Here is a 26,968-nt window from a genome sequence, read left to right as displayed (position 1 = left end):
TAGATTAGGCACATAGGTGTACCTGTTGACCGGGTTTTTGTCAGTTTCTCCTTCTGGTGAACTGGCATCCCCAGTCAGGATGATGGTGGGTGGACTGCAAGATATTCCTGCGGTGGCAGGGTCCTGGTGTTTTAGAACAAGAACACAGACGGAGTTAAGCTTCCAGGAGCTGGAACGTTTATTCCAGCGTCATGATACCAGAGCCTTCTTGAAATGGGCCAAAGACAGTTTATTTGGATTATCCAGAAAAAAGAAAAAGAAAAAAAGTTTCTCCTTCATTCACCTAGCTTAACTTGGTCTATCTTTTATGCACTAAGATTAGGAAACCACAAAGCAATCCCTGGTTATTTCTTACCAACAATGTATTAATAGGGAAAGAACAGTAGAGTCCTCAGGCTGCAACCAGCCTGCTGGGGGATGGATGCAGGCCAGCAGAAAAGGGGGTGACACACACATTCCTGATACCCAGTGACAGTCCTCCATTTGGCTAACTGTGACGTTTCAATAAAGGTGATTTGTTCCGTGGGTAATGGAACATGGTTTTTAACTTTTATAACTTTGTAAAAATGTTTATCTAAATAAATAAACATTTCTGAAATGATAACAAAAGTTACAGGCAAATCCTTAAATTTTTGAGATAGTTTGCAGCTACTAAGCAAAATAGAACAAAACTTCTCACCATCAAAATGAAAGTTATTACATTGTAGACTGGAGCAGCTGTAGTGAAAATGGTATACTGTTACGCTGCTAATGGCTATGTGAGCGGTAAAACCCTATGTATACAAATGTAACATACAAATTTGTATGTTACAAACATGTGTAATAAATATTTGTTGAGTGAGGAGATGAATGAATGAAATAAAAGCATGCTGTATAAGATATACAACAAAATTCATGAAGGTACACGTCAGCCTGTGTTTTCCTGTACCTAGGTGGACTGGAGATAGAAGTAGAACCCATGAACAGTAACAATAGTGTCTTTCATTTTCCTGCCACCCGCTGTCCCAGTATATCCATCTCAGGATTGTTCCCAGTTATATCTGGGAGACTTTCTGGGGGTCCTCTTTCATGACCCTTCATCATTTTCCTTCTCCTTGCCCTGCTCTCCCATACTACTGTGTGCTGTTCCAGCCCTCTGTGAATACCCTACTCTCCCTAGCAAAGGCCTGTCTCCCCATGCTCCTGAGCATGTCACACCACCTCCAATATCAGTGCAGCTTCCTGGAGCTTCAGAGCAGTGGGTCTCCACAGCCACTTTCTGTGGAGGTCCTGTCCTTCTAGAGCCCCTGGGCATTAGTGCTCTTACCTCTGCTGGCCTCGATGAAGCCATGGCCTGGGGGCGGCCCTCACAGAGCCAGGCTGAGCTGTGTTCTTAAGTCCTTGGTATGCCGGAGTTGGCTCTTAGCAAGGTGGGGAGGAGGCCCTCTCTCCTTTCCACATCATTCTTTCTTGTCAAGTGGGTACTATACAGAGTTACCTGGAATTCTTGATTCCCACAACTTTTAGTGTAACCAGCTCTTCCATTTTCATCTGTGTCTATTCCCCGCCTTGGCCTCAAACATGAGGCCAGGTGAGCTGGGGAAGAGTCTCTGAGTCCAGCCAGGGAACCTCAGATCCCTGTGTTCCAGGATATTTCTGCAGGAGGGAGCTGCAGTGATGAGGGGAAGCCCTCAGAATCCCTGAGCACACGGAAGGAAACTTCGGACAAGGACTCTGGCTGGGCAGGAGCAGAAGCAGCATTACCCTTTTCCTTTTCCTTTGGAAGAATCACACCCTCAAATTTCTGCTCATCATCCACTCGGTCTGTGTCCTCAGGCAAGCTACTTAGCCTCTCTATGCCCCATGATAACTCACTAGGCTGATGTGAGGATTAAAAATGTTAAGAAAGTACCTTAGCACAAGACTGATATATCAATCAACAGTCATACCACTGTCAAATCACTTTTCTCTCTCACTCAACAAACACATTTTAGTTATGAATCATGTGCCAGAAGCAGTTTGAGATACAAAGACCCTCAGGAGCTCACAGACAAGCAAGGGATACAGAGAAGTAATTCATACTGATAATACATATAAGGTGATAAGGGATGAACCACATTCTTTGAAAGCTCAAAGGAAAGCAAAGCAAACTGCCTTATGAGGGGAGCTGGAGAAGACTCTCCAGAGGAGGGGACATTTAAGTTAGCTCTTGAGGGATGAATATGAGTTTGCAGTACAAAGATATTAGAGGAGGGACTTCACTGGTGGTCCAGGGGTTAAGAATCCGCCTTGTAATGCAAGGGATGGGGGTTTGATCCTTGATCAGGGAACGTAAGATCCTACATGCCACGGAGCAACTAAGCTCACAAGCCACAACTAAAGAGTCTGTGTGCCACAAGAAAGATACCACACGACTCAGTGACGATCCTGTGCTGCAACTAAGACCCGACCCAGCCAAATTTAATTACTTAAAAGTAAGATATTAGGGGAGAGGTTTTGGGCAAAGGAAACAGCCTTAGTAAAAGGCGTAACAGCACAAAGGATTCATCAGTGTGGCTGGAGCATAGACTATGGGGTAGGCGGAATAGCTCGCTTACTCTCCCCAACCCCTTCCCTCTCTTCCTCTCTCTGATCCTCCCCCCGGCCCAGCTTAGGCGCCCAGCTCCATTCATGGTGTAGATTGTTTTACCCCACCTTTTTTTTAATGATTGACACGAAAGTTTTCAAAAGTCTTAGAGTCTAAGAGAGCAGCCAGTCTGTAGACTTTTGCACATTATTACACTTTATTCTGTCTATTCATCCAGCAGACATTTATTGAATGCCTACTACGTGCTAGGGCCTACGCAGACAAAGGTGAACCAGGAGGACCTCTGAAATACTTCCCCCAGCCAGCGCAGTGGGAAGGGAGTGAGGTAGAAGTAGCCTCCTCCCCACCGCTACCCATCCCAGGTAGGGTCCCGCCAGTCCTGCCGGTCCGGTCCAGTCGGTGCCCTCAAGGTTGACGCTGTGAGGTAACTGGTCTGCAAGGCACTGGAGGACCTGTTTTCCAGTGGAGTTTTCCCTGACTCCTGGTGAAAGTGATGAATATGGGTCACTATCCAGAGGTGACTGTCATCCATGGGGTTGTTGGTACCCTCACCCAGAGGAAGGTCAAGGGCAAAGATTCCCACACAGAAAGGCAGAAACGAGCCCCTGGTGGCAAGTGCCAAGCATGTAAATACAGACAGACACACACAATTGGAAGTTGCTTAAAAGCCAGGAGGCACGAAGCAATCAGGGAGAAATCCCCTAATCCCCTGATGGAATGCCCTGGAATGTCCTCATGCTCTCCTTCCAAAGTGTACAAAATAAACACTAATAAAATCAAATCATTCTCTCCCTAATCAGCTCACAGAAAGCTCCAGGCAATATCTAATTTTCTGCAAAACTGTTTTTGTGGGGAACATTTAGTCTTGTGCTGGCTGGGTTTCACTTTAACGGGGGAGTCAGCAATCAGGAGAGAGTGTGGGAAGATTCCAGGGGCCCTCTGGGTGAATTCTGCCAGGTTTTAATGCCGTGTAAATACTCATCCTTGCTCCTGCTCTGAGCTGCCAAAACAGAAGGCAGGGCCTCAAGAAAGCTTGTTGGGCGGCGCATTCAAACAGAATCCACCAGCCAAGTTCCTGGCTCCAGGACTTCAGGACTCAGGCTCTGGAGCCACACTAACTCACAATACAGCTTTTCACATTAGTTGTGTGACCTTGGGCAAGTGACCTCACCTCTCTCTGCCTCATCTATAAAACAGCTATCTCACAGCGTAGTTACAAGAATTCCACAGACTGATGTAGAAATAGGATAAAATACAGGATGCCCTGTTACATTTGAGCTTCAAATAAACAACAATTAAATTTTCAGTGTAAGTATGTCCCAAATACTTACACTAAAGTATTCAGTGTAAAGGAGCTTTGAAGGTAAAGACTTCACCTTCAGTGCAGAAGACCAGGGTTCGATCCCTGGGTCAGGAAGATCCCCTGGAGAAGGGAATGGCAACCCACTCCAGTATTCTTGCCTGGAGAATCCCATAGACAAAAGAGATTTGCGGGCTACATTCCATAGGGTAGCAAAGAGTCTGACATGGCTGAGTGACTAACACACGTGTCCCAAATATTGCTTGAACATAACTGTTTCATTTGCTCAGTGTGGCAGCTCCAGATGGTAAGCTTGTAGAAGAGCACCCGGCAGCTAGTAAATGCTCAATAAGTGTCAGATGTTTAGTCTGTTATTGGTATCTTTGGGGCTAAATTAATGACTTTGGAATTTGGTTTGGAGAAGATTGTTGTTCTTAGTTTTGCATCTATACAACCTTTTGAAGTTCAATTAGGAGGACCTTGCACTTCTGGTCATGGGGCCACGGAATATCTTCCGTGGGACACCCAGCCACAGAAGTCCAAGTAATCAAGGACTCCCAGGGAAGCCTACATCCAAGGCCTCCTTCACCTGGCTCCACGCCCTGTCACCACCTGCGTCTCAGACAAAGTAGAGATGACTCTTACCTACAGGAGAAGCAAAGAAACAAACATGTATAGAAGGAAGTGACATTCTGTCCAAACTACTGCCTGCAGGGCCCTGCCCCAGGCACTTCCTGTGTGTTTTCTCATAATCCTTCCAGCAACTCTGAGGATGAACCTCAGGACACCCACGAACAACGTGGGGTGAGAATGTCTCCTGACCTCACAGAATCGTGCAGGGGAGATGGGAAGACGAAAGCAAAAGCCCTGAGTGTGAAATAGGGGATTCATATATTTCTTTTCTTTCCCCTTTCTTCACATTTCAATTCCCACTTAACCAACAATAAAAACCAGACTGTCCAGGGCAGCACAACCCTGGGGAAGAGACAAATGCCAGGCCTGTTGGCCTTCCTGTCACACACGCTGCCTGTATGAGTTGTCTCCAGGTCTTGGGTCTCACTTTCCCTGATTTCTGGTGCCCTGCAGGCCTCTGACGTGCCTCTCTTAATCTTCCAAACTCTACCCTACCCAATGAGCCCCTTCCTCCAGTAAGCCCTTCAGGCTGAATACACAGCTAGAGGAAAGATAGCAGGGGCACACTTCTCACCTTCCAGGGCCCAGCCTCCCCAGGGATCCGTTCCCCTTCCCTGGAGTCAGCCGAGCACTGCGGGAGCTGGGCCATCTCCCAGCAAGCTTGCCCTTTAATAAGCCAGCAGGTCACATTTTGTTCTCTTTAAATAAGCCTTATAGAAACATTTAAATGTTTATTTCGCTCATAAATTCCCAAGAATGCACTACAGTTTCCTAACTGCCTGGGCGCAGGGATAAATATAGGCCAGTGTCACAGACGGGAATATTAGCTTCCTTTCCCCCATGTCACATGATGAGCCCTGGCTTGGAAGCTCTGAGCAGCAGACCAGCCCAGCCCAGGCAGGAGTGGGGGGTTTAGCTCCTGCACTGGGACCCTGGCAGCTGGTCTGGGGGAGGACTGTGCAGGCAGGCAGTGTGGGGTGGTGAAGTTGGGAGGTCTGCACTGCTCGGTGACCTCGGGCAAGCCACTTAACTTCCCTGGGCTTCCTGTTCTCAAACATTAGTTGGAGCAAATAATCCCCATTTTCCAGGCTGGTTTTAAGGGTGACAACGATAGTGAGGATAGTGGCAGAGGGCGGGCACTGCTGTAGCTGTATCCCCAGGTCCCTCTCTCACAGCCCGAAGGGCAAACAAGGACTGCCTCTGGAGAGGACGGCCCTGGCCGCAAAGAGGCTTAGCACTCTCGTGACAGGATAAAAGGATTCTCTGGGGACTTCCGAGAAAATGATTATTCCAGCAATGAGTCCTAAGAGCATGGGAGAGAGCAGAAGTGCCTCTGCTGAGTTCGACAGGACCTGGGGCTCCTCCCTGCCAAGTGTGGAGGGTCAGATTCTGGCTCCCGGAAGCTTCCCCGTTGTCCGCTGTGTGGATTTCCCCATCACTCACGGCCTGCCCTGCCTCTGTAGATCCTCTCCGGCCACTGTCCGGTCTATTCCTAGCAGTCTGGGGTTGTTACTTAGTTGCTATGTCTTGTCCGACTCTTTGCGACCCCACGGACTATAGCCCGCCAGGCTCATCTGTCCATGGGATTTCCCAGGCAAGTAAACTGGAGTGGGTTTCCATTTCCTTCTCCAGGGGATCTTCCCGACCCAGGGATTGGGAACTCCTGCATGTGCAGGTGAGTTCTTTACGGCTGAGCCACCAGGGAGGCCCCAGTCAGGGGTCACCCACGCCCAGATTATCCTGCCTTCTTTGTCACTGTTTTTACTCTCATGCCATCAGCCTTTGAAGTGTGCAAGTGCACAGAGTGTCTATTAGCCTTCCTCTGTCAGGGAGGAGGGTATCACTCAACCAGTTGGCCATTCATCCATGATTATCTTCTATCCTCTCCTCCTCCTTCATGTCCATCTCCTCCTCCCTTAAGTCCAGGCATGTAATCATCCAGCCAGCCAATTATGCACCTGGCCTATCACACAATCATACATCCCTAAGCTCTTACATATGCAAGAGCCTATGCTGAGGGTTGGAGATACACACATAGCCCCTGACCCTAAGGGAATGCAACCTGACAGGGTACACAGAGAAATTAAAAAAAGACAAGCTACTCCATTGCTTATAATAGAACCAATAATTGTAATATACATTCCTGACCATCTGCAATAACCAACATTTCTAAAGCACTTTCAACTTTGTCCTGGACAGTTCCACAGCTATAACCTCACAGCTCTTACTCTCTGACCCAAACCATTAGAAGCCATCCTGGTAGAACAGTCCTCTTGACTCTTTTTGAGCTTCTCTGCCGTAGAGGATGGGGCATCAAGCACCTACCTCCCATGCCTGGGGTTTCTTATGTCCAAGACACTGGATTTACTGCTGGGTGGGACCAGGGAAGGAGGCAAAGGTGGTGGGAACACCTCAGCAGAAATGGGTTTGAATCCCCACTCAGCCATGACACATCATGTGACCTTTGACAATTATGTAACCTCTTGTACAAAATACAGATAACAATAATATCTACTTTGGGGGTTCCCAATAGATATCTCCAGTATCTTATACATCAGACTCTAATGCTTTACTGACAGTTTATTTGAAGATACTTCACTGAAGATCTGAACAGAACCTGTTTCTGCAAAGGGCAGGATGAGATAAGGAGGAATTCAAAATCTTCAAGTGGAGTATTCAAGGTACTCCTCAGTTTCTGGTGGTTAGAGTGTACTTCCTTGTCTCAGTTTTCTTCTCTGTGAAATGGATAATAATCATACTGATCTCCTAGAATTGTTGATATAAAATGCTTAGGGCACTGTCGGTCATAGGAAGCACAGTAAGAGGGTTCTCATAGGGTTAGTTGGGAGGGTGATGGGGGGTCTCCCCATTCTGCTCAGTCCTATTTTGCCTTCATCTCATTCCTGACAGAGGATTGATTCTTTGAGTCCTGAACCCTTTTCCCACCAGTGTAGAGCATGCATTTCTCCAGGGGCCTCCACTGGGGTATAGATGGAACCCTAGCCCACTGACCAGTGAACACAGGGTCTGAACAGCCAAGGGGAGGCGAAGTGGAGAGTGAAGCTGGCAATCCACCTTACACAGTCACATGTGTTAAGGTCTAGATATTTCTGGGGATGGCATAGAACAAAGATCCTCCAGTTCCTGATCAGAGAAGGTCATGAGAGCAAATCAGATCAGAGAGACTTGTCATTCAGCTGTAAATCCACAAGGAAGTGAACTCCCTGAGAGTGGGGCCTTGGTTGGTTAGAGCTCAATAAACGCTTGGTGAATGAATTCAATAAACATTTATTGAGTAAATTAAACTCAGTTCTATATTTGCTGAGTACCTACCACACGTCAGTGGACTGCCATCCCTTTCCTGTGTGCTCAAACTTCACTGCATTGTAATGGGGTGTTTTCTGGACTAAAAAGAAGAAAAACCATCATTCTAGGCTTGTTTCTCAGCTATGAGCCATGAAGCAGTGAAATTCAGGCCTTGTTACTTCTTCGTTATGTGACTTTGGACAACTGGCTTAACCTCTCCAAGACTTACTTTCCTAATCTATAAAATAGGTACAGGCATTGCTAACTTACAGGGCGTTATAAAGGTCATCTGATATCATCAGTGTAAAGAGCTTAGCCTAGAACACAGTAGGAGTCTCACATGTTAGTTTCTCTCCTTGCATCCAGCTATAATACCTAAGCGCTCTGAGCTTTCCATTTTCCTGGGGATGATGATCTCTGTCCCCACTGTGGCCTTAGAGGACCAACAGCGGTGATGGCTGTGAACACTTTTTAATAGACCATTTTGTGCTGTGTGAGGGACTGAGAGCTTTGTTGAATACTAAGTAAAGTTGAGTACTTTACTTAGCACTGGCTATATATTATTCTGGTAAAGTCAAGTTGCCTAGGTTTGAGTCTAGGCTCTTACAATCTAACCCCTTAGCTGCGTTGCCTAGTGCACCTTACTTTCTTTTCTGTGCTTAAATTCTTCGTCTATAAATGGGAATAGCAATAATACTGACCTCACAGAGTTAGTGTGAAAACTAAATGAGAAAATATAGACATAAACCTAGCATAGTGCCTGGACTTGCCTTACAAGTTAGCTGTTGTGAGCGGCTATTACTGTAACACTCAGGTTATAGATAAGGAAGCTGAGGCATGATGAATAACCCACCCAGGGTCACACTCAGGGATGAAGCGCAGGCCCCCTTCACTCTGCCACATGGCTAATGTTTCATGTTTCTATGATTGAAACAGAAGCATTTCCTGTGCCTTCCGGAACTCCCTGGCTGCTTAGGGAACCCTGCTTGGAATTCTTCTCTTCTAACAGGACAGCCATGCGGGATGATGGTAGTGAGTCTGGATGCGTCTCTTGCTACACTAAGCAGGGAGAGAGTTCTACGCTTGTTATGGTGGCAGCTACCATGCTACCCAATTCTGGGCCAAAAGATGGGGAGACCCCGCAGCTTCATGGTCAGAAGTTCTAGGAGCTCCACAAACAGATCCTTTCCTGTTAGGGCTAGATGCAGAGGGCTGCTTTTCCAAAAAACACTCCAACCTCATTTTCAGTTAAGTAATAATTGGGGCAGGGGTCAGGGTGGGAGCAAGGATGCTGCTGGTTAGTTGAGGGCTTCAGTGATCATGTCAACCAGATGCTGCTGTATGTGAGGGTTAAACATCAGTTTCCGTCTAGAGGATCAGAAATTGTAGTACAGTAAGTCCCCTACATATGAGCCTTCAAGTTGTGAAGTTTCAAAGATGGGAACGTGTTCTTGCATGTAAAATCACGTTATTTCACGCGTCTAGTGTACTTGTCTTGTGCACGCATCCTCTACAAGTAGCTGTGCTTTGTGCACTTTACTGTACAGTACTGTATAGAGTGCAGGAGTACAGTATCTTTATCTCAAGCCCAGGATGTCCAAAAGTATAAAAACTCGCTATGTTCTGTGCTTTTTTATGTATTACTTGTGTGAAAAGTATTATGAACCTATTACAGCACAGTAGTCTACAGCTGATTGTGTTAGTTGGGTGCCTAGGCTAACTTTGTTGGACCTATGAACAAATTAGACTTAAAAATGCATTCTCACAGCGGAACTCCTTCATATGTAGGGGACTTATTGGATCAAGTAGATGCTCAGGGAGGCCTCGAGTGAGAGGAACACGTGTGTGTGGCCTGAAGCGGGAACAGCATGGTGGCGTGGGTTTCTAGGGCTCAAGACACACCCAAGCATGCTGTTTTATTGGGACCACAGCTGTGGCACTTCAGGTGTGTAAGGTGGTCAGGGCCCAGGTTGGCTGTCTCTGACAAGTGGTTTTGGGAGCAGGGGACAGCGTTCCCTTGGTCCTAGCACCTCTCACAGAGGCCCCAGTGCCAAAGCTGACAGTGCTCAGTGCAAGGCATAGACCAAGAATGTGGGCTCTGGGGCCAGGCTGCCTGGGTTCAAACCCTGGGCCTTTCACTTACAAGCTGTGTGACTCTGGGGCAAGGTGCTTAACTACTCTGTGCCTCAGTTTGCTCAGCTATGAGATGGAACTGATGGTACCTACCTCATAAGGTGGCTTGAAAGTTAACTGAGTTAATAGAGTAGTAACCCCAACAAGGTCCATATGGTCAAAGCTATGGTTTTTCCAGTAGTCATGTACGGATGTGAAAGTTGGACCATAAAGAAGGCTGAGTGCCAAGGAATCAGTGCTTTTGAACTGTGGTGCTGGAGAAACTCTTGAGGGTCCCTTGGACAGCAAGCAGATCAAACCAGTCAACCCTAAAGGAAATCAACCCTGAATATTCCTTGGAAAGACTGATGTAAAATTGAAGCTCCAGTACTTTGGTCACCTGATACAAAGAGTGGATTCATTGGAAAAGACCCTGATGCTGGGAAAGATGGAAAGCAAAAGAGAAGGGAACGGCAGAGGATGAGATGGTTGGATGGCACCACCGGCTCAATGGACATAAATCTGAGCAAACTCCAGGAGATAATGAAGGACAGAGAAGCTTGGTGTGCTGCAGTCCATGGAGTTGCAAAGAGTCAGACACAACTTAGTGGCCGAACAACAACGAAAAGCGTAGCACCTGGTAGCACAAGGTTAGCTGTTATTAGTGGCTTTATGGATAATGGAGAAGCAGGGTAAGGGAGTGGTTAGAGAATGGTAGTCAGAGCAATGCTGGAGGAGATGATGTGAAAGATGTGAGGTCAGCTTATGAGCTCACACTGACCTGCCCCTGGGGCCTTCCAAAACCCCTGGAGGGGGATAAGGGTGAGATCCAGTGAGAATTGGGTTCTTATAGTTAATATGAATGTCTCCGTACTTTGAGGTTTGTAAGGCCCCTCTGCAGAGAAGGCAATGGCAAGCCACTTCAGTACTCTTGCCTAGAAAATCCCATGGATGGAGGAGCCTGGTAGGCTGCAGTCCATGGGGTCGCGAAGAGTCGGACACGACTGAGCGACTTGACTTTCACTTTTCACTTTCACACATTGGAGAAGGAAATGGCAGCCAACTCCGGTGTTCTTGCCTGGAGAATCCCAGGGATGGGAGCCTGGTGGGCTTCCATCTATGGGGTCTCACAGAGTTGGACACGACTGAAGTGACTTAGCAGCAGCAGCAGCAAGGCCCCTCTGAGGAGGCCATGCAATTCTGGTGAGTGGAGTTGCTAATACGGCTGTTGGTCACAGGCCCAGAAAGAGCTGATGTCCTGGTTGCACTACCTCTAGGGCCTGGGGCCAGGTCTGGTGCCCCACAGTGAGGCAGAGACAGGCTGGTATGTGTGGGGAGGGGTTGGAGAAGGCTCTGAAATGTGCCATGGCATCAAAGCCTGGAAGAACTGGAGGCAGAGAGGCTCTAGGAAGATGCAGAAACCCCCTTCATGTGTCTGTGGGTCTTCACCCACAACAGGCCACTGTGAGGAGAGAACTGAGGGAGTCGGGAGAGGCAGGCTCTGCCTGACCAGGAAGCAGAGCGGCCAACCACGGCATGGGTTCACCCCAGGAGACTTTGGTCCAGCGGGTGTAGGTTAGCAGAGGAATCCAGGGTTAACAAGCTCCCAGGTGACAGACCAGGCAGAATTTTGCCTGTCTTTAGAAGAAGGGGCTTCCCACTCCAGTGCTCTTGCCTGGAAAATCCCATGGGTGGAGGAGCCTGGTAGGCTGCAGTCCATGGGGTCGCTAAGAGTCAGACACGACTGAGTGACTTCACTTTCACTTTCATACATTGGAGAAGGAATGGGCAACCCACTCCAGTGTTCTTGCCTGGAGAATCCCAGGGATGGGGGAGCCTGGTGGGCTGCCGTCTACGGGGTCGCACAGAGTTGGACATGACTGAGGCAACTTGGCAGCTGCAGCAGCAGAGGAAGGGGCTTAACCTTAGATGTGACCTGAGAGCCCTTCTAGCTCTGTCAGTCTGTGATCCCATAAGGTCCCGGGCTTGTATCCTCACAGCTTCTGTTCCTGCCAGAGCCTCTTGGCTACCAGCTCATCCCTTTCGGCCCTTGCCTGTTCAAAGGCCAACCCAGGAAACCCTGCTCAGGACAGCCTCACCAGAGGACATCGTCAGGAGGCTTTAGTTCTTTGTGCATTTTGATGATGGCTTCTGCTTGGGACCTTAAACAGAACATCTCTCTGTCTATCTGTCCAAGTCTGTGCGTGTGTGAATGTGTGTTTAGGTCTGGCATGTGTATGAGTGTTCGTGTGTTTATGAGTGTGTGTGTGTGTGTGTGTGTGTGTGCGTGTGTGTGTACAGAAAGAAAAACAGGATCTTTTGTGTTTTTGTGTGAGAAGACCTCAGCTAGTGCTCGTGTCAGCGATGGCAAGTGGGGGCTGGGGCCTGAGGAACCAGAAGTAGAGCCGGACCCTGGGGAGCAGTAGACTCAGAAGGATGGTCTGTTTTTGCCTGTTTCACAGAGTGGGAATGCACATGGCACCAGGGGTTCCAGCCCAGTCCTCCTGGCCAAACTTGCTTCCCCAGCCTTTGCTGCTCTGAGTGACTCAGGCTCCAGCCCCCAAGGCTCCAGCTTAACTCTCAAGACCTAACTACTTTCTGAGGCTGCAGCTGCTGGAGAAGCCCTGTGTGGGTTGTCTGATGGGCACTGCAGAGGAAGATGCTCTTTACTTAGGATGCCTGTGGGCTTCTGGAGGACTCAGGGAGGCCCAGGGCCTGTCAGTCAGGGCAGAGAATAAAAGGATACTGAATCTGATGTGGCCTTCAGCATGGGGTCTAACCTGTCCCAGCTCCACAGTCCCTCAGGCCAAAGCAGGCCCTCAAGGGCTGGGCTGAACAGACAGAGTCCAAGAGGCAGCCACTAACACTCGCCCTGCGGAAGAGATGAGGACCCAGAGGTATGGAAAAGTTAACAGACTCAAGAGAAGATCTCTTGACCAGCATATGGAAGAGCTATGACTTCAGCCCAGGTTGGCCTCACTCCAGAGTCCATGTTCTGAAATCCTGTGCTAATGGGCCTCTCACAGGATCTGGGCATCCTGGCTCCAGCTCACCCGGGTTCCTCATGGGTCCTTCTGATAGACTCTGGCACTGCAGAGGCTATTGAGGCCCACAAACAGTCTCCTTATTTTCTTATCTCCCCGTGAGCACGTGGAGGGCCTTCAGAGACCCTGAGGGCCCAGGGTGTACGTTATAGAAGTCTGGTTTGGGAAACTGAGCTTGTAGGGGTTGGAATATGGAGTTTCTGCTGCTCAGATGGGGCTCGCTGACCCTCAGCTGTATGGTGAGCTCCTGGCACCCTCTCCCTGCTTAGTTATCCGTAGAAATTTACCCTCAGCTCTGACCCAGTGAAATTACACCTATGTGTGATTTGAAGCCGTGATGGGGAGAAAGGCCAGCAGGCTTTTGTGCTATCTGGTCTTTCGTCTTGGTGGAGGTTTGAAGTGTCTTTTAATTAGGAGAGGTTTGAAACCAAGAAGAACTGACCTCAATGTGAAAAGGATCTCTTTTCTGAGGATGGAGCTGTGTCTTTGCCCATCTTTCGTTAATTTATGTTTTAGGAACACTTGAATACTTGGGGAGCAGTGCATGGCAGCCGTTCAGGGGAGTTGCCCAGGATTTGGGAGCTAGATTTTGCGTCAGAACCTGTCTTCAGGGCACTATCATTGTAAGTAAAGGAGACAGGGTCAGGGATGACCACAGCAAGAAGTGATCCAGGACTGAGGGGTGGAGGTGCTAAGGGAATAGATCCTGAGGACTGGGGGCAGTGACATTGGAATCCAGATGTGTTTTAGTCCAGCTTCCTAGGTGGCTCAGTGGTGAAGAATCCGCCTGCCAATGAAGGAGATGCAGGCAATAAGGGTTCGACCCCTGGGTCAGGAAGAGCCCCTGGAGGAGGAAATGGCAACCTGCTCCAGTATTCTTGCCTGGAAAATTCCACAGACAGAGGAGCCTGGTAGGCTACAGTCCAGGGTCATGAACGAGTCAGACATGACTGAGCACATACACACAAGTGTTCTACTCTGTGCTATATTTCCCTTCTTTAAACTCTAAGATTTCAGTAGATTAGCAAAATTTTTGTGGGGTAAACCTTACAGTCACTGTTGGTAACACTTTGGGGGAGTTGTCCACACCTGATTAGGAGCAGCAGCAGGAAAGGGGCAACAGCAGAGCACACAGGTTGGGGGAGGCTAGATGTCACTTGCAGAGGAGTGGAGGAACAGTTTGGAGCCACTGAAAGGAACCAGAGAGCAGCACCCACCGTAGCCCAGGACACTCCTGGGAGTGGGGCTCAGTAAAGCCCTGAGCTGGTGCCTATGGCCAAGGGCATGGGGGCTTGGCTCACTGTCATGTAGAAATTCAAGGGCTCTCCAGTGCTGCGAAGTTCTACAGTATCTCAGTCCCATGAGCTTGGGATGTGGGCATACAAGAGGCTGTTCTTTTCTAAGTATTTATTATCTTAGTTCCCACAGTTACAATGTGAAAAGAAAACAAATGTCATTATAACATGAAACTATTCACTAAGAATCTGCCCACTTTTCAAATGTATCAAATTAATGCCAGCTCATATAACCTTCCCTCGCTTAACGAGTGTCTCTCCCTCAGTCTCAGGGACATTTGGAGAACTGTCAGATACAACAGGATGTATAAGTTCAGTGTAAACCAACTGCAAAGTTCATCAAGTTCAAAACACCATGTTGGAGAAATTCACGTACAAGATCTTAGATCAATGAGGAGCTCATGGAGTTGGACCAGATAACGAATTCAAAATTATGAGGATGATGGAAAGATAGGTTCTTCATGAGGGAATATTGAGGGATTGAAAGAGGTCCTTAGGAAAATGAATGAAGCCCTTAAATATCAAACAAGCAGAATCTCTTAATGAAGGTGCTATAAAGTAAAATGTAAAGATTGTGACATCATGTGAACAGATCGCTTCATTGGCATAAAAAATATGTAATACAAAGATCAACATACTTGATTAATTCTCTATTCTTTCTAAAAATTAGCATATAAGCTATATTTTGTAATATGTGCGGTTAAAAATTTATCTTCACAATATCATTTATACAGCCTCAATGAAACCTTGCAATTTACTTTCATCATTTCCTTTTTTATAATAAAATCTTACTGAAACCCTTTTTCACTATTCACTAAGAAACTTTGATCTTCATTTTAAGAGGATTCAGTTTAAGTGACCTTATGCTGGTGCCCACACCCTGCCAGGACAAGGCCCTCCATGCTGGCAGTTCTCCTCCAGGTATGGCTCCATCCTAGAAGGGCAGTGTGACTTCCCAGGAGACCTCAGTCAGATACAGCCTAGGAGGTTCCACTCTCAGGGTATGTGGGGGCCAACTCAAATGACCTTTGGATATTTATTCCTTGGTGTGGAAGCCACACACCTTCCCCAGGCCCACTGCCACCTGCAAAGGCTGGTGGCAAACCCTATGGCCTCAGCCCAGGGTGCTTTGCCTGGCCCTGGCCAGGCAAGCCGCAGGAAGGGAGGAGGCACTTACTTGGCCGGCGGGGCTCTGGGCTGCCTGTGGCTCTCCGGGGGGCTCCTCGTCCTCGGGAATGTGGGGCATGGCAGCCTCCTGGCGGGAGTGACTGCGTGTGCCCGGAACCTCCGCTGCGTCAGCCCCAAAGATGCTCCAAGAGGCCTGGGCTCCACAGGCTGAGGAGACGCCAAAAGGACAAGTCAAATCCAGTCCCATCCCTGACCCATGCTGGGTCCCGTTTCCAGGAGCCACAAACCACAGAGAGCGCCTGGTTGAGTTTACATCAACAAGGGCTAAAATAGGCGAGCAGAGGGCATTTGGAATTGCATTTCCTCCTGCTCTTTCACTGTTTACAAAGTCAGAGGCGACCTTAGAGATTTTGCATCTAATTTAGGCTGTACAGGAAACAGCCATCCCAGAAGGATGCTTCGAACTCCTCGAAGCCATAACCGATGGAAGACACTCCAATGGGAGCCAGACTTGTGTTTGTCAGCCATTTATTGAGCAACTACTGGGTGTTAGGCATTATCTAGGAACATTACAAACATCACCTAATTTAACCCTCACGCTGTAGGCATTACTATTTGCATTTTATAGATAAGAGAACTATTTAGAGAGTGGAAGCCACTTGCCCAAATCATACAAAGACCAAGCATTTAAATTAAGATCTTCCTGATTTGGAGGCCACTATACCTTCCAACCTTGCTTGGTCAGATGCAGGAGGAGGAAGGGATGGTGTCTCCTGAGTTCCTGCCCCAACCTCACCTCATGCCCTTCAGCAGCAATTCTGACCCTCAGTTGAGGAACAGCCCTCACTGGACCTGCCAGGACGCTGCTAAAGTTATGATTCTGGAGGCTCAGCCAGGGTGGATCTCGTGTGTCTTGTGCAGTGCACAACCCCAGCAACCTTGGGTTGCTGCCCCAAAGCCACACTTAACCCTCCCCTTTTTTTTCAGCTCTCTGGAAAATAAATAAATAAATAAAAGAAATTTAAAAAATAAAGAAAGCTGAGCACCAAAGAATTGATGCTTTTGAACTGCGGTGTTGGAGAAGACTCTTAAGAATCCCTTGGACTGCAAGGAGATCAAACCAGTCAATCGTAAAGGAAATCAGTCCTGAATATTCACTGAAAGGACTGATGCTGAAGCTGAAACTCCAATACTTTGGCCACCTGATGCGGAGAACTGACTCATTGGAAAAGACACTGATGCTGGGAAAGACTGAAGGCAGGAGGAGAAGGGGGGGGCGACAGAGGATGAGATGGTTGGATGGCATCACCAACTCAATGGACATGAGTTTGAGCAAGTTCCAGGAGTTAGTGATGGACAGGGAAGCGTGGTGTGCTGGAGTCCATAGCGTCACAAAGAGCTGGACATGACTGAGTGACTGAACTTAACTAAACCCTCTTCCATGGGGTAGCAGCCTTGAGACCTGGTTGGGGTTGACGCCAGTCAGCATAATCTCATCCATCTCACCAGAGATCGGCTCAGGGCTAGAGAACAGATCCAGACTAAGCCAAGGAGCACGCAGCAGTGTTCTGGGGCCCAGATGCTCTCTCTTGCTCTGGGTGGCGGAGTGTGCAGGTGTGGTGCCACGGATGCCATTTTGCCTCCATGAGGAAGACCAGACTGAGGAGAAAACTTGATACCCAGAGGAAAGCAGAGCCAGGAGATCTGCAGAGAAACGGAGCTGGAGCCCTGGTCAAAGCTCATCTGCAGCTGAAACTATTTTTTAATTATCCAGTTACACAAAGAATTAAGTCTCAGAGTGTTTAAATCAGTTTGAGTTGGCTTTACTTTTAACTACGAACTACTGTTCCTTGTAAGTACTAACTGCATTTTCAGATTTCCTGGCTGTTAAGAGGTGTAGGACCAAGATCTGGCAATAAACCTGAGCCAATGGGTCTGGCTCCTCTGATTCCTCTTAGAAAAGGGGACCAGTCATGTCAGGTCTCCATTTGGAGAGGCAGGACAGCAAGGTAGAAGGAACACAGGCTGGGAACCAGATATCTAGATTTGAGGCTTCACTCTGCCCCTCACTGGCTGCTTAGCCTTGAAGCCTGGCTTCACTTCTGAGCCTTGGTTTCCTCATCAGGGAACAGAGGTAAGAATGCCTCCCATGCAGAATAGTCCCAAGATGAAGAGAGAGCTCACTCAGCATGGAGCAGGTATTCACAGAGGCCACCTGCATGCTGGTCTGCAGTCCAGAAGCTTGGCTTGAGCCCAGGGTCCTCTGCCTGACCTCTTCTCATTCCTAAACCCCTTTAGGTTCCCTGCCCTGGAGGGTGAGGAATGCCTCCAGGGACCCAAAGAACCACTCTGATTATACAACTTTGGGGGTTCCTTGAAAGAGCTGCTGTGGGGGACAGCAGATGAAAACCACCAGAGGCAGATGTCTTCCTAGACCCTGGCCAAGGCCACAGTCAGGAGCTGCTGGGACACACAGGGGAAATGGAAGAAACTGTCATTTACTGAGTACCTACTATGTGCCAGGTCCTATGTAAGGTGCTGTCTGCTGGAGACTACTGGAGAAAGAGCCAGAAGGCCCTGCCACCGCCCACACCACCAGGAGTTCTTCTTGTCCCCCCTGTCCCAGGAAAGAGCTCAGGAAGGTGCTAGAGTCACTGTGCTGTGGGGTGGCTCAGATGTGGCATCAGCCACAGCTTTTACTGACGCCCCCCACCCAACACACACCTCTAAACCAAGCTTCCTGAGGCAGGCAAGGGGGTCACAGATACCCAGATCATGATACCACACGTATCGATTGACCACAGATACCCAGAAATCCATGTTGACTTGCATTTTAAGAATTTAAGAGAACTTCATCTCTGGGAGTTTTAGTCCTTGTGACCACCATCTTGACTTTTGTCATTCTCTTCAGTGCACAGGGAACCCCATTCAACTCTGAAACAGTTGGGGAGACCCCTGCTGGTCGGCTCAAGAAATCTCAAGTAGAGGACCTGTGAACTGACTGCCTTCACCACGAACACTCACATCTACTCTGCCATGAAGATGAAGAAGATGTGATTTTGGCCCCAAAGAAGCTTGGAGTCCAGTGGGGGAGACAGCCAGAAAACAAGATAAAGAGGGTAAGCACTCCGAAAGTGAGATGCTTTCCCAGAAAAGGGTCCCTAACTTGGCAAATTAAGGAATATTTCACATTAGAAATGGTGTTTAGACTGAGCCATAAATGCTGAAATGCTGATGGAATTTCTCTGAACAGGATAGCTGGAGGAGGTGAGACAGGAAGGTGGGTCATTGCCAAGAGGACAGATTTAACCTGACTTTTGGGAACAAGAGCTATGGGACCAGGGTACGCTGTGCCTCCCAGCCCAAATGGTTTCTGTATAAGTAAATTGAGCAACAGGTTTGCCCAAAGGTGAGCTTTGTGATGAATTTCTATCACCTCAACTTGGATTTCAGCAGCAGGGACAACAGTGCTGTGCTGTTAGTCGCTCAGTCATGTCTGATTCTTTACGACCCCATGGACTATAGCCCACCAGGCTCCTCTGTCCTTGGGGATTCTTCAGGCAAAAATATTGGAGTGTGTTTCTATGCCGTCCTCAGGGGACCTTCCCAACCCAGGGATCGAACCCAGGTCTCCCACGTTGCAGGTAGATTCTTTACTATCTGAGCCGCCAGGGAAGCCCAGGGACAACAGTGGTGCTGGGTAAAGCATAGGATAGCAGGGTTTGAGGGCAGCAGAAAAATACCCACATACCCCAGTTTTACCCGCAAAGTGGACTACATGTCCCAAGAAAACTTTTAAAATGATATGCCATGTATGTGCAGGTCTTCAGGCTGTCTTAACAGTATAGTTTCCAAAACAGGGGAGGTAAACAGTTTCACTTCTCTTTTGTCTTAATCTACATGAAGTGTATTGTGCTCTGCATGCTAAGAGAGATTCAGACAACGCGGGGCATATTTAAAAAAGGGGAAGCAGGACAACAATTTGTGTTTAAAGAATTAAAGGGACTTCTCTGGAGGTTCAGTGATTCAGACTTCACCTTCCATGCAAAGGGTGCATGTTTGATCCTTGGTCGGGGAGTTAAGATCCCACAAGCCTAGTGGCCAAAAAACCAAAACATAAACCAGGAGCAATATTTTAACAAATTCAATAAAGATTTTTAAAGTGGTCCACATAAAAAAAGTCATAAAAAAAGAACTAATGACCTTTAGCCTGGAAAAGAGCTGGTACAGGAAGAAATAAAATCTATTTGCAGATATCTGAAAGCCATTCATGTAGTTCTATTGTCTCCAAAGGGTAGATGCATGGCCAGTGATAGAAAGGTGAGATCAAGGCAAGGAAAAGCTTTCTAGTAGTTGGAACCATCAGAACATGAAATGGGCTGCTCTTTAAAGTAGTGAGCTCCCCATTTCTGGGAGAGTCTCATCAAAGGCTAGGGCAAGGGTCATAGGATTTCTAACCTACTTCAGGGGCTTTCTCCAACCCTAGGAGTCCCTGAAATCCTGAACTCCTAATCACAGCAAACCACAGACCTGAGGGACCCATCGCATAGGATTCTAGGGCCACAGTATTCCAAAGTTGCATCAGAAATATCTCCACTTCCTTTCCTTTACCTCCCGCTCCTTGAGAAAGGCCTTCAGTCAGCTTCCGGGTCAGAAACCAAAGTAAAACAGAGACAAATTGAGACAAACACCAAGAGGTATCAGCTGCTGCAGGATACAGCAGAGTGGAGGCTGGCTGAGGTCCCACACTGGACAGGATGGATCCCTGAGTTCTCCGGGGGGAGCACCAGCAGCCCCGCCCACCCAGGCCATTCCCACGCTGCTCCTGCCCCGTTGCTTTCTCTCCCACCCATTATTATAAACGTGCTGCTTAAAATAGCAAGGTAAAAGCAGAGTCCCTCCCTCAGGGTGACATCTGGGTTCCCTTGGAGCTCGTGGGCACGCAGACCTCGCATCCATCACAGCAAGTTTAGAATATAATCTCCAGGAAGTGGTGATCTAGAGCACCAGCCCAAAAAAGGAAAAAATATTTAGTAATGTTTGGTGTCTGAGCAGCTCCTTCTTTAACCCGTTTTCAGGACCTTTCTTGCTGCCTCTCCAACCTGGTCAGTAAAGGGTTAGGTGGATCATTGCCAAAAACCATCAGCTCTTTTGACTCTTTCAGCCGCCAGATGTTGCTTAACTATGTAGCTTGGCCCATTTTACAGGAAGGAAAACTGAGGTGCAGTGAAGTGAAGCAACTTGACTGATCTAGCTACCTTTGTACCTGGTGCAAATCATCTAAGTCTCTGCAGGGATAACTATACAATCGTTGCATAACAGAAAAAATCAAAATTCTCTAAACTTCATTTAAGTATGTTAATCTCCCCCTCGGAGAAGGCAATGGCAAGCCACTCCAGTACTCTTGCCTAGAAAATCCCATGGATGGAGGAGCTTGGTAGGCTGCAGTCCGTGGGGTCGCTAAGGGTCAGACACGACTGAGCGACTTCACTTTCACTTTTCACTTTCACACATTGGAGAAGGAAATGGCAACCCACTCCAGTGTTCTTGCCTGGAGAATCCCAGGGACGGGGGACCCTGGTAGGCTTCTGTCTATGGGGTCACACAGAGTCGGACACGACTGAAGTGACACAGCAGCAGCAGCAGCAATCTCCCCCTGGCTATTCATTAAAGAAAGCAAACTAATATAATTCTATTCCTTCTTATTCATTAGACCTGTCTAGGTTGTCTGCTGAATACTGGACGCTATGCCAGGTGGATTTCAGGTGCTATCTTGTTTATTATTTCCATCTTATGTATTAAGGAACTAAGGATCAGAGAAGTGCAGCAACTTGCTCAAGACCTCACAGTTAATAAGTGGCAGGCTAAGGATTATAACCCAGGCAAGTCTGAGCCGAAGGCCCCTCATCTTTTCCCTCTTCTACTTGGTCTCCTCCATCAGGAGTTCTGCTAGAGTATAGCCGCCAAACCCAGCACGGGCACACTGCCCTGCAGGGGAGAGGTGGGGAGTGCATTCCCAGCGGGGATAAGATAAGATAGCAGAAGCAACAGGTTGTCAGGCTAGGGGTCTTACGAAGCCAAAAGACTGGGCCCACTGTTAGAGGTTCTATGACCCCCACTGTGTAGGGCAGCCCATTCACCCATCCATCAGTCTGTGGGTCCATGTGTTCACCCACTCGTATTCTTAATCTTCTACTTACACAACTGTCCATTAGTTTGTTCATCCAATCTTTCACCCTAGGAAGGCCCACATTTGTTAGGTGAGCAGCAGAGACTCTGCCCCTGAGAATGGTCACTGTAGGACCCTGCAGGCCGTGGGAAGAGGGTAGGAGAGGGCTTCTCTGACAGAGTGGCCATAAGGCACAGTCCTTCCACCCACAACTGGCAGAAGACCTCCATCCTGCACACCACAGCCATGGGAGGAGGGTGGCTTCCTATGGGGCTGCCTAAGTGCCAACAGGCATGGGGGCCACTGTCAGGAGGCATGATTTCACAAGGGCCTTTACAACCTCTTTGGTGTTCTCAGCAGCCCTTGAGGTAGGTAAAGTATATACTATTATTATTAATATCATGATCGGTCCCATTTTGCAGATGAGCAAACAGAGGCTCATAGATTGGCCAAAGTCACGTCACCCATGAGCGGCAGTGCTGAAAGTCAACCACAGGTCTGTCTGACTCCCCAGTTCCCTGCAGGGTCACATCCACTGGATTACGGGTGGTGTTCTTGGTAAGCATGGCCTCTTAACAGTGGCCCCTGAGCTGCCTCTTCCTGAGCTTTGTGACCAGTCCCAAAGAGACCGAACCGCTCTCTGAGACCACAGTATCCCAGGAGCACAGCCTGCAAACTGAGTGGCTCTCACATTCCCTCTGTTAATCTCTGGGTGTAGGAAGAGCCAGAGGCACTTCTGGAAAACAGTGGGTTAATCTAGGCTCCGCTGACCTTTCTGGAGTGACTCAGAATTCTCAGAAGGGAGGGTTTTTTTTTTTTTTTGTTCTTCCAGCTTTGAATTTTTGCTTTCATTTTAGCAGCACAAAGAATTTGAAAGAGATTAGGTTGCTATTAATACCACTGGTCTATCTCTAGATGAAGAATTCGATGGAGGGAATTGTTTGGGGTGGCTGCACACACATCCCTCTGAGTTCTCTGCAAACTCAGAGGATGACAGTGAGGCCACTGGAGAAGTGCCAGTCCTGCCCCTGCTCCCACCCGACAAACCCTCACAGGGGCAGGGACTTGACCAAAACCACACCTGTGGGTGAAGAGCAGCCAGAGAAGGTCCCAGAACCCCTGGCCCTCAGCCCTACTATACACCTCAGCCTTCTGGCCTCTTATGTTGAAGGTTTGCTTTTAGTAAATAATAAGTCGATGGGTCTCTGCCGTGAAAGCAGGAGTCCCCTGGCAGTGCCTCTGATCTTGGGAGAGTGAAGATGCCCCCAGCTCCCTGCATTTGCCCCTGGCAGTCCTGGACACACTGGGAAAGTCTCCTTGGGCATCAGAGATCAGCTCAAAATACTGAGAGGTGCCTCTGTGGGTCCCTAGACCTGGCCAACTGCAGAGTTGGGTCCTGTGCTTGCTAACTCGCTTCAGTCATGTCTGACTCTTTTGTGACCCCGTGGACTCTAGCCTGTCAGACTCCTCTGTCCATGGGGATTTTTCAGGCAAGAATATTGAAGTGGGTTGCCAGGCCTTCTTCCAGGGGATTGTCCCAACCCAGGGATCGAACCCGTGTCTCTTAAGTCTCCTGCATTGGTAGGCAGGTTCTTTACCCCTAGTGCCACCTGGGAAGCCCCTGGGTCCTGTATCCTGAGTAAGTGAGCCCAAGTTGGGGGTCTCCCCAGGACAGTTCCATCCTGCTTCCTAACCTCAGGGTGCTGTGAGAGGGCTTTGGACCTTGGCAGACTAGATTGTAATTCTCCCTCAGCCTCTTTCTTGCTGGATTAGTCTCCTGTTAGCCTCAGTTTTCTCATCTGTAAAATGGAGGGAACAGGACCTACCTTTTCAAGTTGTTGAAAGGATTAAATTAGGAAATATACATGGTACCCACACAGAGTATACACTCAGTGAGTTCCTTTCTCATTCTCTGAATTGGACAGCTGAATTCTCCAAGCCGCAACATCACCAAAACCCAACCAAGGCCCAGAGAGTTTGGTGTTCACCCTGGGAGGCAGAGTTCCCAGCTCTGTCCCTGGCAGATAAAGGAGACAGAGTCCTGGCTTGGACAAGGCTTCTCCTCCGTCCTGACAAATAGATAGCCGACCATCAGACCATCAGGGACTGTGCACTCTGCTGATGCTGACATTTTTCTCTGTTCTTGGGCAGCCAATGGCTACAGTAGTGGGTTTACAGAAAGAGGGTGCAGCGCTGTGGTTGTCCGAGCTCTGGCTGTGGTGAGTCCTGAGTCTATCTGATTCCAAAGGAAGTACATGCTCAGTTATACCCAACTCTTTTCGACCCCATGGACTGTAGCCTGCCAGTTTCCTCTGTCCGTGGGATTCTCCAGGCAAGAATACTAGAGTGGGTTTCTATGCTCTCTCCAGGGGATCTTCCCAAGCCAGGGATTGAACCCACATGTCCTGCAGATTGGCAGGCAGGTTCTTTACCACTGGGCCCTCTGGGAAGCCCATATCTGGTTCCAAAGCCCCAAACTTTTTGGCCACCCCGGTGCTGACTCCCAAAGTACAGAGGTTGTCATTCTGCAAGGGAGAGATGAAACCTAGCTTGAGAACTGGAGCAGGTGCTCAGGCTGCACAGGGTAAATAAGAGAATGGATGACTGAACAGCCCTCAGCAAGTCAGCAGGAGCCCCAAGTTTCCATCCTGGAGGCAGATCTGGATTGAAAGGAGGAGTGGAGAGCAAAGGTTGGGTTTAGAAGGGTGGAAGCAAGAGGCCTTGGGGGCAACAGTGAGAGGAGGACAAGGAACCAGAAGGGACCCCCTCAGTTGCTTCATCCTCACCACAACCCTTCTGGCCCAGGGACTAGGAGCAGGGGGGCCTTGGCCTAGCAGTGTTTGGGCAAGAGGGCCCTGAGCACGCCTGACACTCCCTGGGGTCTGGCTGTGCTGTCCAGCCCAGAGGATCTTTTATGGGCCCATTTGGCTGGGGGTGCCTTCCTCCCCTAATTCAGACCCCGTTCTAGTCCTGAGAGTAAGTCAGCATCTGCTGAGACCAGTGTCAGTGCCACATCCAGGAGTGGGGGCAGGGCCAGCCCCTGGAGGAAGAGTACCTGAGTGAGGCTGATGCTCGGCTGACAGGGGCCGGGGCTGGGCCCAGGGTGGGGATGGGGGGAACGGAGGGCCCCAGCAGATAGACGGCACGTCTGGTATCATTACAGTCTCCTCATCTCCCTTCACATCTCCTTTTCCCCACTGCCTTTCCCCTCCAGTAAACAGTGAGGCCCTTCTGTGCCCATTGCTTGGGAAGGGGCTCCGGGGAGAGGGGGCTCATGGTGGCAGCAGGAGCTAGAGAAAAGGGAGTCTGTCTCTGCCTTATGTATCACAAAGGGCTAGCCCTTAGGGAAACTGGAAAGGCTGGATCAACATTTCTGCCAAGACTAAAAGGCCAACAGGTATATAAACAGATGCTCAACATCAAGAGTCACTAGGGAAATGCAAATTTAAAACAACAATGTGCTATCGTCTCACACCTGTTAGCATGGCTGTCATCAGAAAGACAAGAGCTGACAAATGCTGGTGAGGGCAAATTTGTGTCCTATTTGATGAGATTGTACAGCTGCTATGGTTCTCCACGGTATGTGTGTGTGCTCAGGAAAAAAAATTGGGGCAAAAGCGTTCTAAGGGTAAGTCTCTCTCCACCCAAGACCGTGAAGATGATGGGATAAGGGAAAGACAGGAGAGGTGGAGTGGGAGCAGTGAGAAGGTAGGCTCTGGTGAGTCCCTGAGAAAGGGGCCTGTGCCCTTCCTCCCCAGGGAGGTGAGCAAAGATCCCCAAATCTAAGAACCGAGAGGTCTTGAGCCCCATTCCCCAGACATCTCAGAAGAGAAGAGATGGCTCTTTGCTGTGACTTGCTCAATGAGGCCTTTAAACATCGTCACTGGATTTTTTACATCCCTGGGGGTGGGGTGGGGGGCGTGGGGCTGAGAGCACAATGATTTCCACACACCCAGGAGCAGAGTTGCCAAACCCGAAGGTGCCTTGAGAAGATGGATTCAGAAGTTACTCCTAAGCAAGAACTGAAAGCAGGGGGCCGTCTTGTCAAATGTCAGGTGCCCTCCTCACACGGGAAGCCACTTGGAACTTACATGCTGCTCAGGAAGAAGTGGAGGGTTGGAGACCCATTAGTGCCTGGGATCCAGCTTCTATAGCCCCTAAAAGTGGTCGAGTCGCAGTCAGACCTCTATCCACCCGCCCCCCACCCCCTACTCCCTGCCCCAGCTAGGACAGGAAGTTAGCCAGAGTATCTCCCCAGCTTGCCGCTCCAGCTTGTTCACTTCAGTAATTCTTTCTTTAAAAATAAGTCCACTTGAAAAAATTTTTTCTTCTTGGAAATATGTACAATTGCTTCATCAGAGGCAGTTCAAAGGTACCGGGAACAGCAGAAAAATATCCGAGTCTTGCATTGAGCTCCCAGGAGAAATAAATCTTGGTTGGTTCTCTTTGTTCCAGGCCGCCCAGCAGCCTCTTCCCTGAGTCACTCACTCCAGAGTGATATGAGTCATCGTCCTGGGGTTAAGGACCACACGGTGTTCCCGGGGCTGCAGGGCTGGCCAGGGCATAGAAGGGCCAGCAGGGAGACCCGATGCTGCCTCCTGTCAATGGAGGAACAGAAACTGCCTCCTAGATCTCAGACCTGCTTCTACCCTCCTCAGGTGTGTGACCTTGGGGAGTCGCTGAGCCTGTCTGGGAAGGAGGTGGCTTTCCAGGCTCTTCCATCTTGTGTTTCATGGGAACATCTCCAGTGGTGTGTTGGTGCCTGCTAGTATGGGCTCGTAAGAGCCAAATGTAAAATTATCAAGTGTTTTGTGAGTTGGTCATTAAACACAGATATTATGAAAAATTAAGTTATCTTAGAAGCAAAGGATGGAGAAGGAAATGGCAACCCACTCCAATGTTCTTGCCTGGAGAATCCCAGGAACAGGGGAGCCTGGTGGGCTTCCATCTATGGGGTCATACAGAGTCGGACACGACTGAAGTGACTTAGCAGCTCTATTTTATTTTTGTATCATGAGTCGGGCAAGTTGTTTACCTTCTAACCACATTTCCTTATCTTTCAAGTAGATAATAGTTTACCAACCTCATAGGATTATTGTGAAGGTCTTGTAAATGGAATAGTGAATGTAAAACTGTTAGTATAGTGTGAACACAGCAAAAACCCAACAACATTTAATGATTATTATAAGAATCATATGGTGAAAATTAATCTCTGCATTCTATTAAGAATGAGAAAACAGCAGGTTTATAGTAAAAGTTTGTATTTCATAATGTGTGAGTATGTGGAATTTAAACAAGTGATAAAGGTTTCTCTGCTTAGAAGGAAGTTTGTCTGTTTAAGTTCTTGTCTATCAACTGCAGTATGAATGCCCTTATAAGAGAAAAGAATTACTCTGTGAAATTAACACTTTATTT

The 26,968-nt window shown here is 48.5% G+C and overlaps 1 protein-coding gene across 6 annotated transcripts in view; it reads right to left on the bottom strand.

Moving 5' to 3' along the window:
* Nucleotides 1-26,968, bottom strand: part of IRAG1 (inositol 1,4,5-triphosphate receptor associated 1) — a 124,302-nt gene that overhangs the window by 58,851 nt on the left and 38,483 nt on the right. For 4 of the 6 annotated variants that reach the window (XM_055423371.2, XM_055423372.2, XM_055423373.2 and 1 more), the window contains exons 2-3: nt 15,434-15,591; nt 23-123 (exon numbers count right to left, since the gene is read on the bottom strand). In XM_055423371.2, the coding sequence (XP_055279346.2) occupies nt 23-123; nt 15,434-15,591 (259 nt within the window). Of the gene's footprint in view, nt 1-22; nt 124-15,433; nt 15,592-26,968 lie in introns of those variants that run through there. The other 2 variants (XM_088843083.1, XM_088843084.1) reach the window with 1 other exon arrangement.

The sequence above is a fragment of the Moschus berezovskii genome, chromosome 14 (genome assembly GCF_049115385.1).
Source record: "Moschus berezovskii isolate FMDL1 chromosome 14, NW_MosBer_1.0, whole genome shotgun sequence".
NCBI classification, from domain to species: domain Eukaryota; kingdom Metazoa; phylum Chordata; class Mammalia; order Artiodactyla; family Moschidae; genus Moschus; species Moschus berezovskii.
Note: the sequence above shows the minus strand (reverse complement) of the source record. Positions and strands in the feature narration are given on the sequence as shown.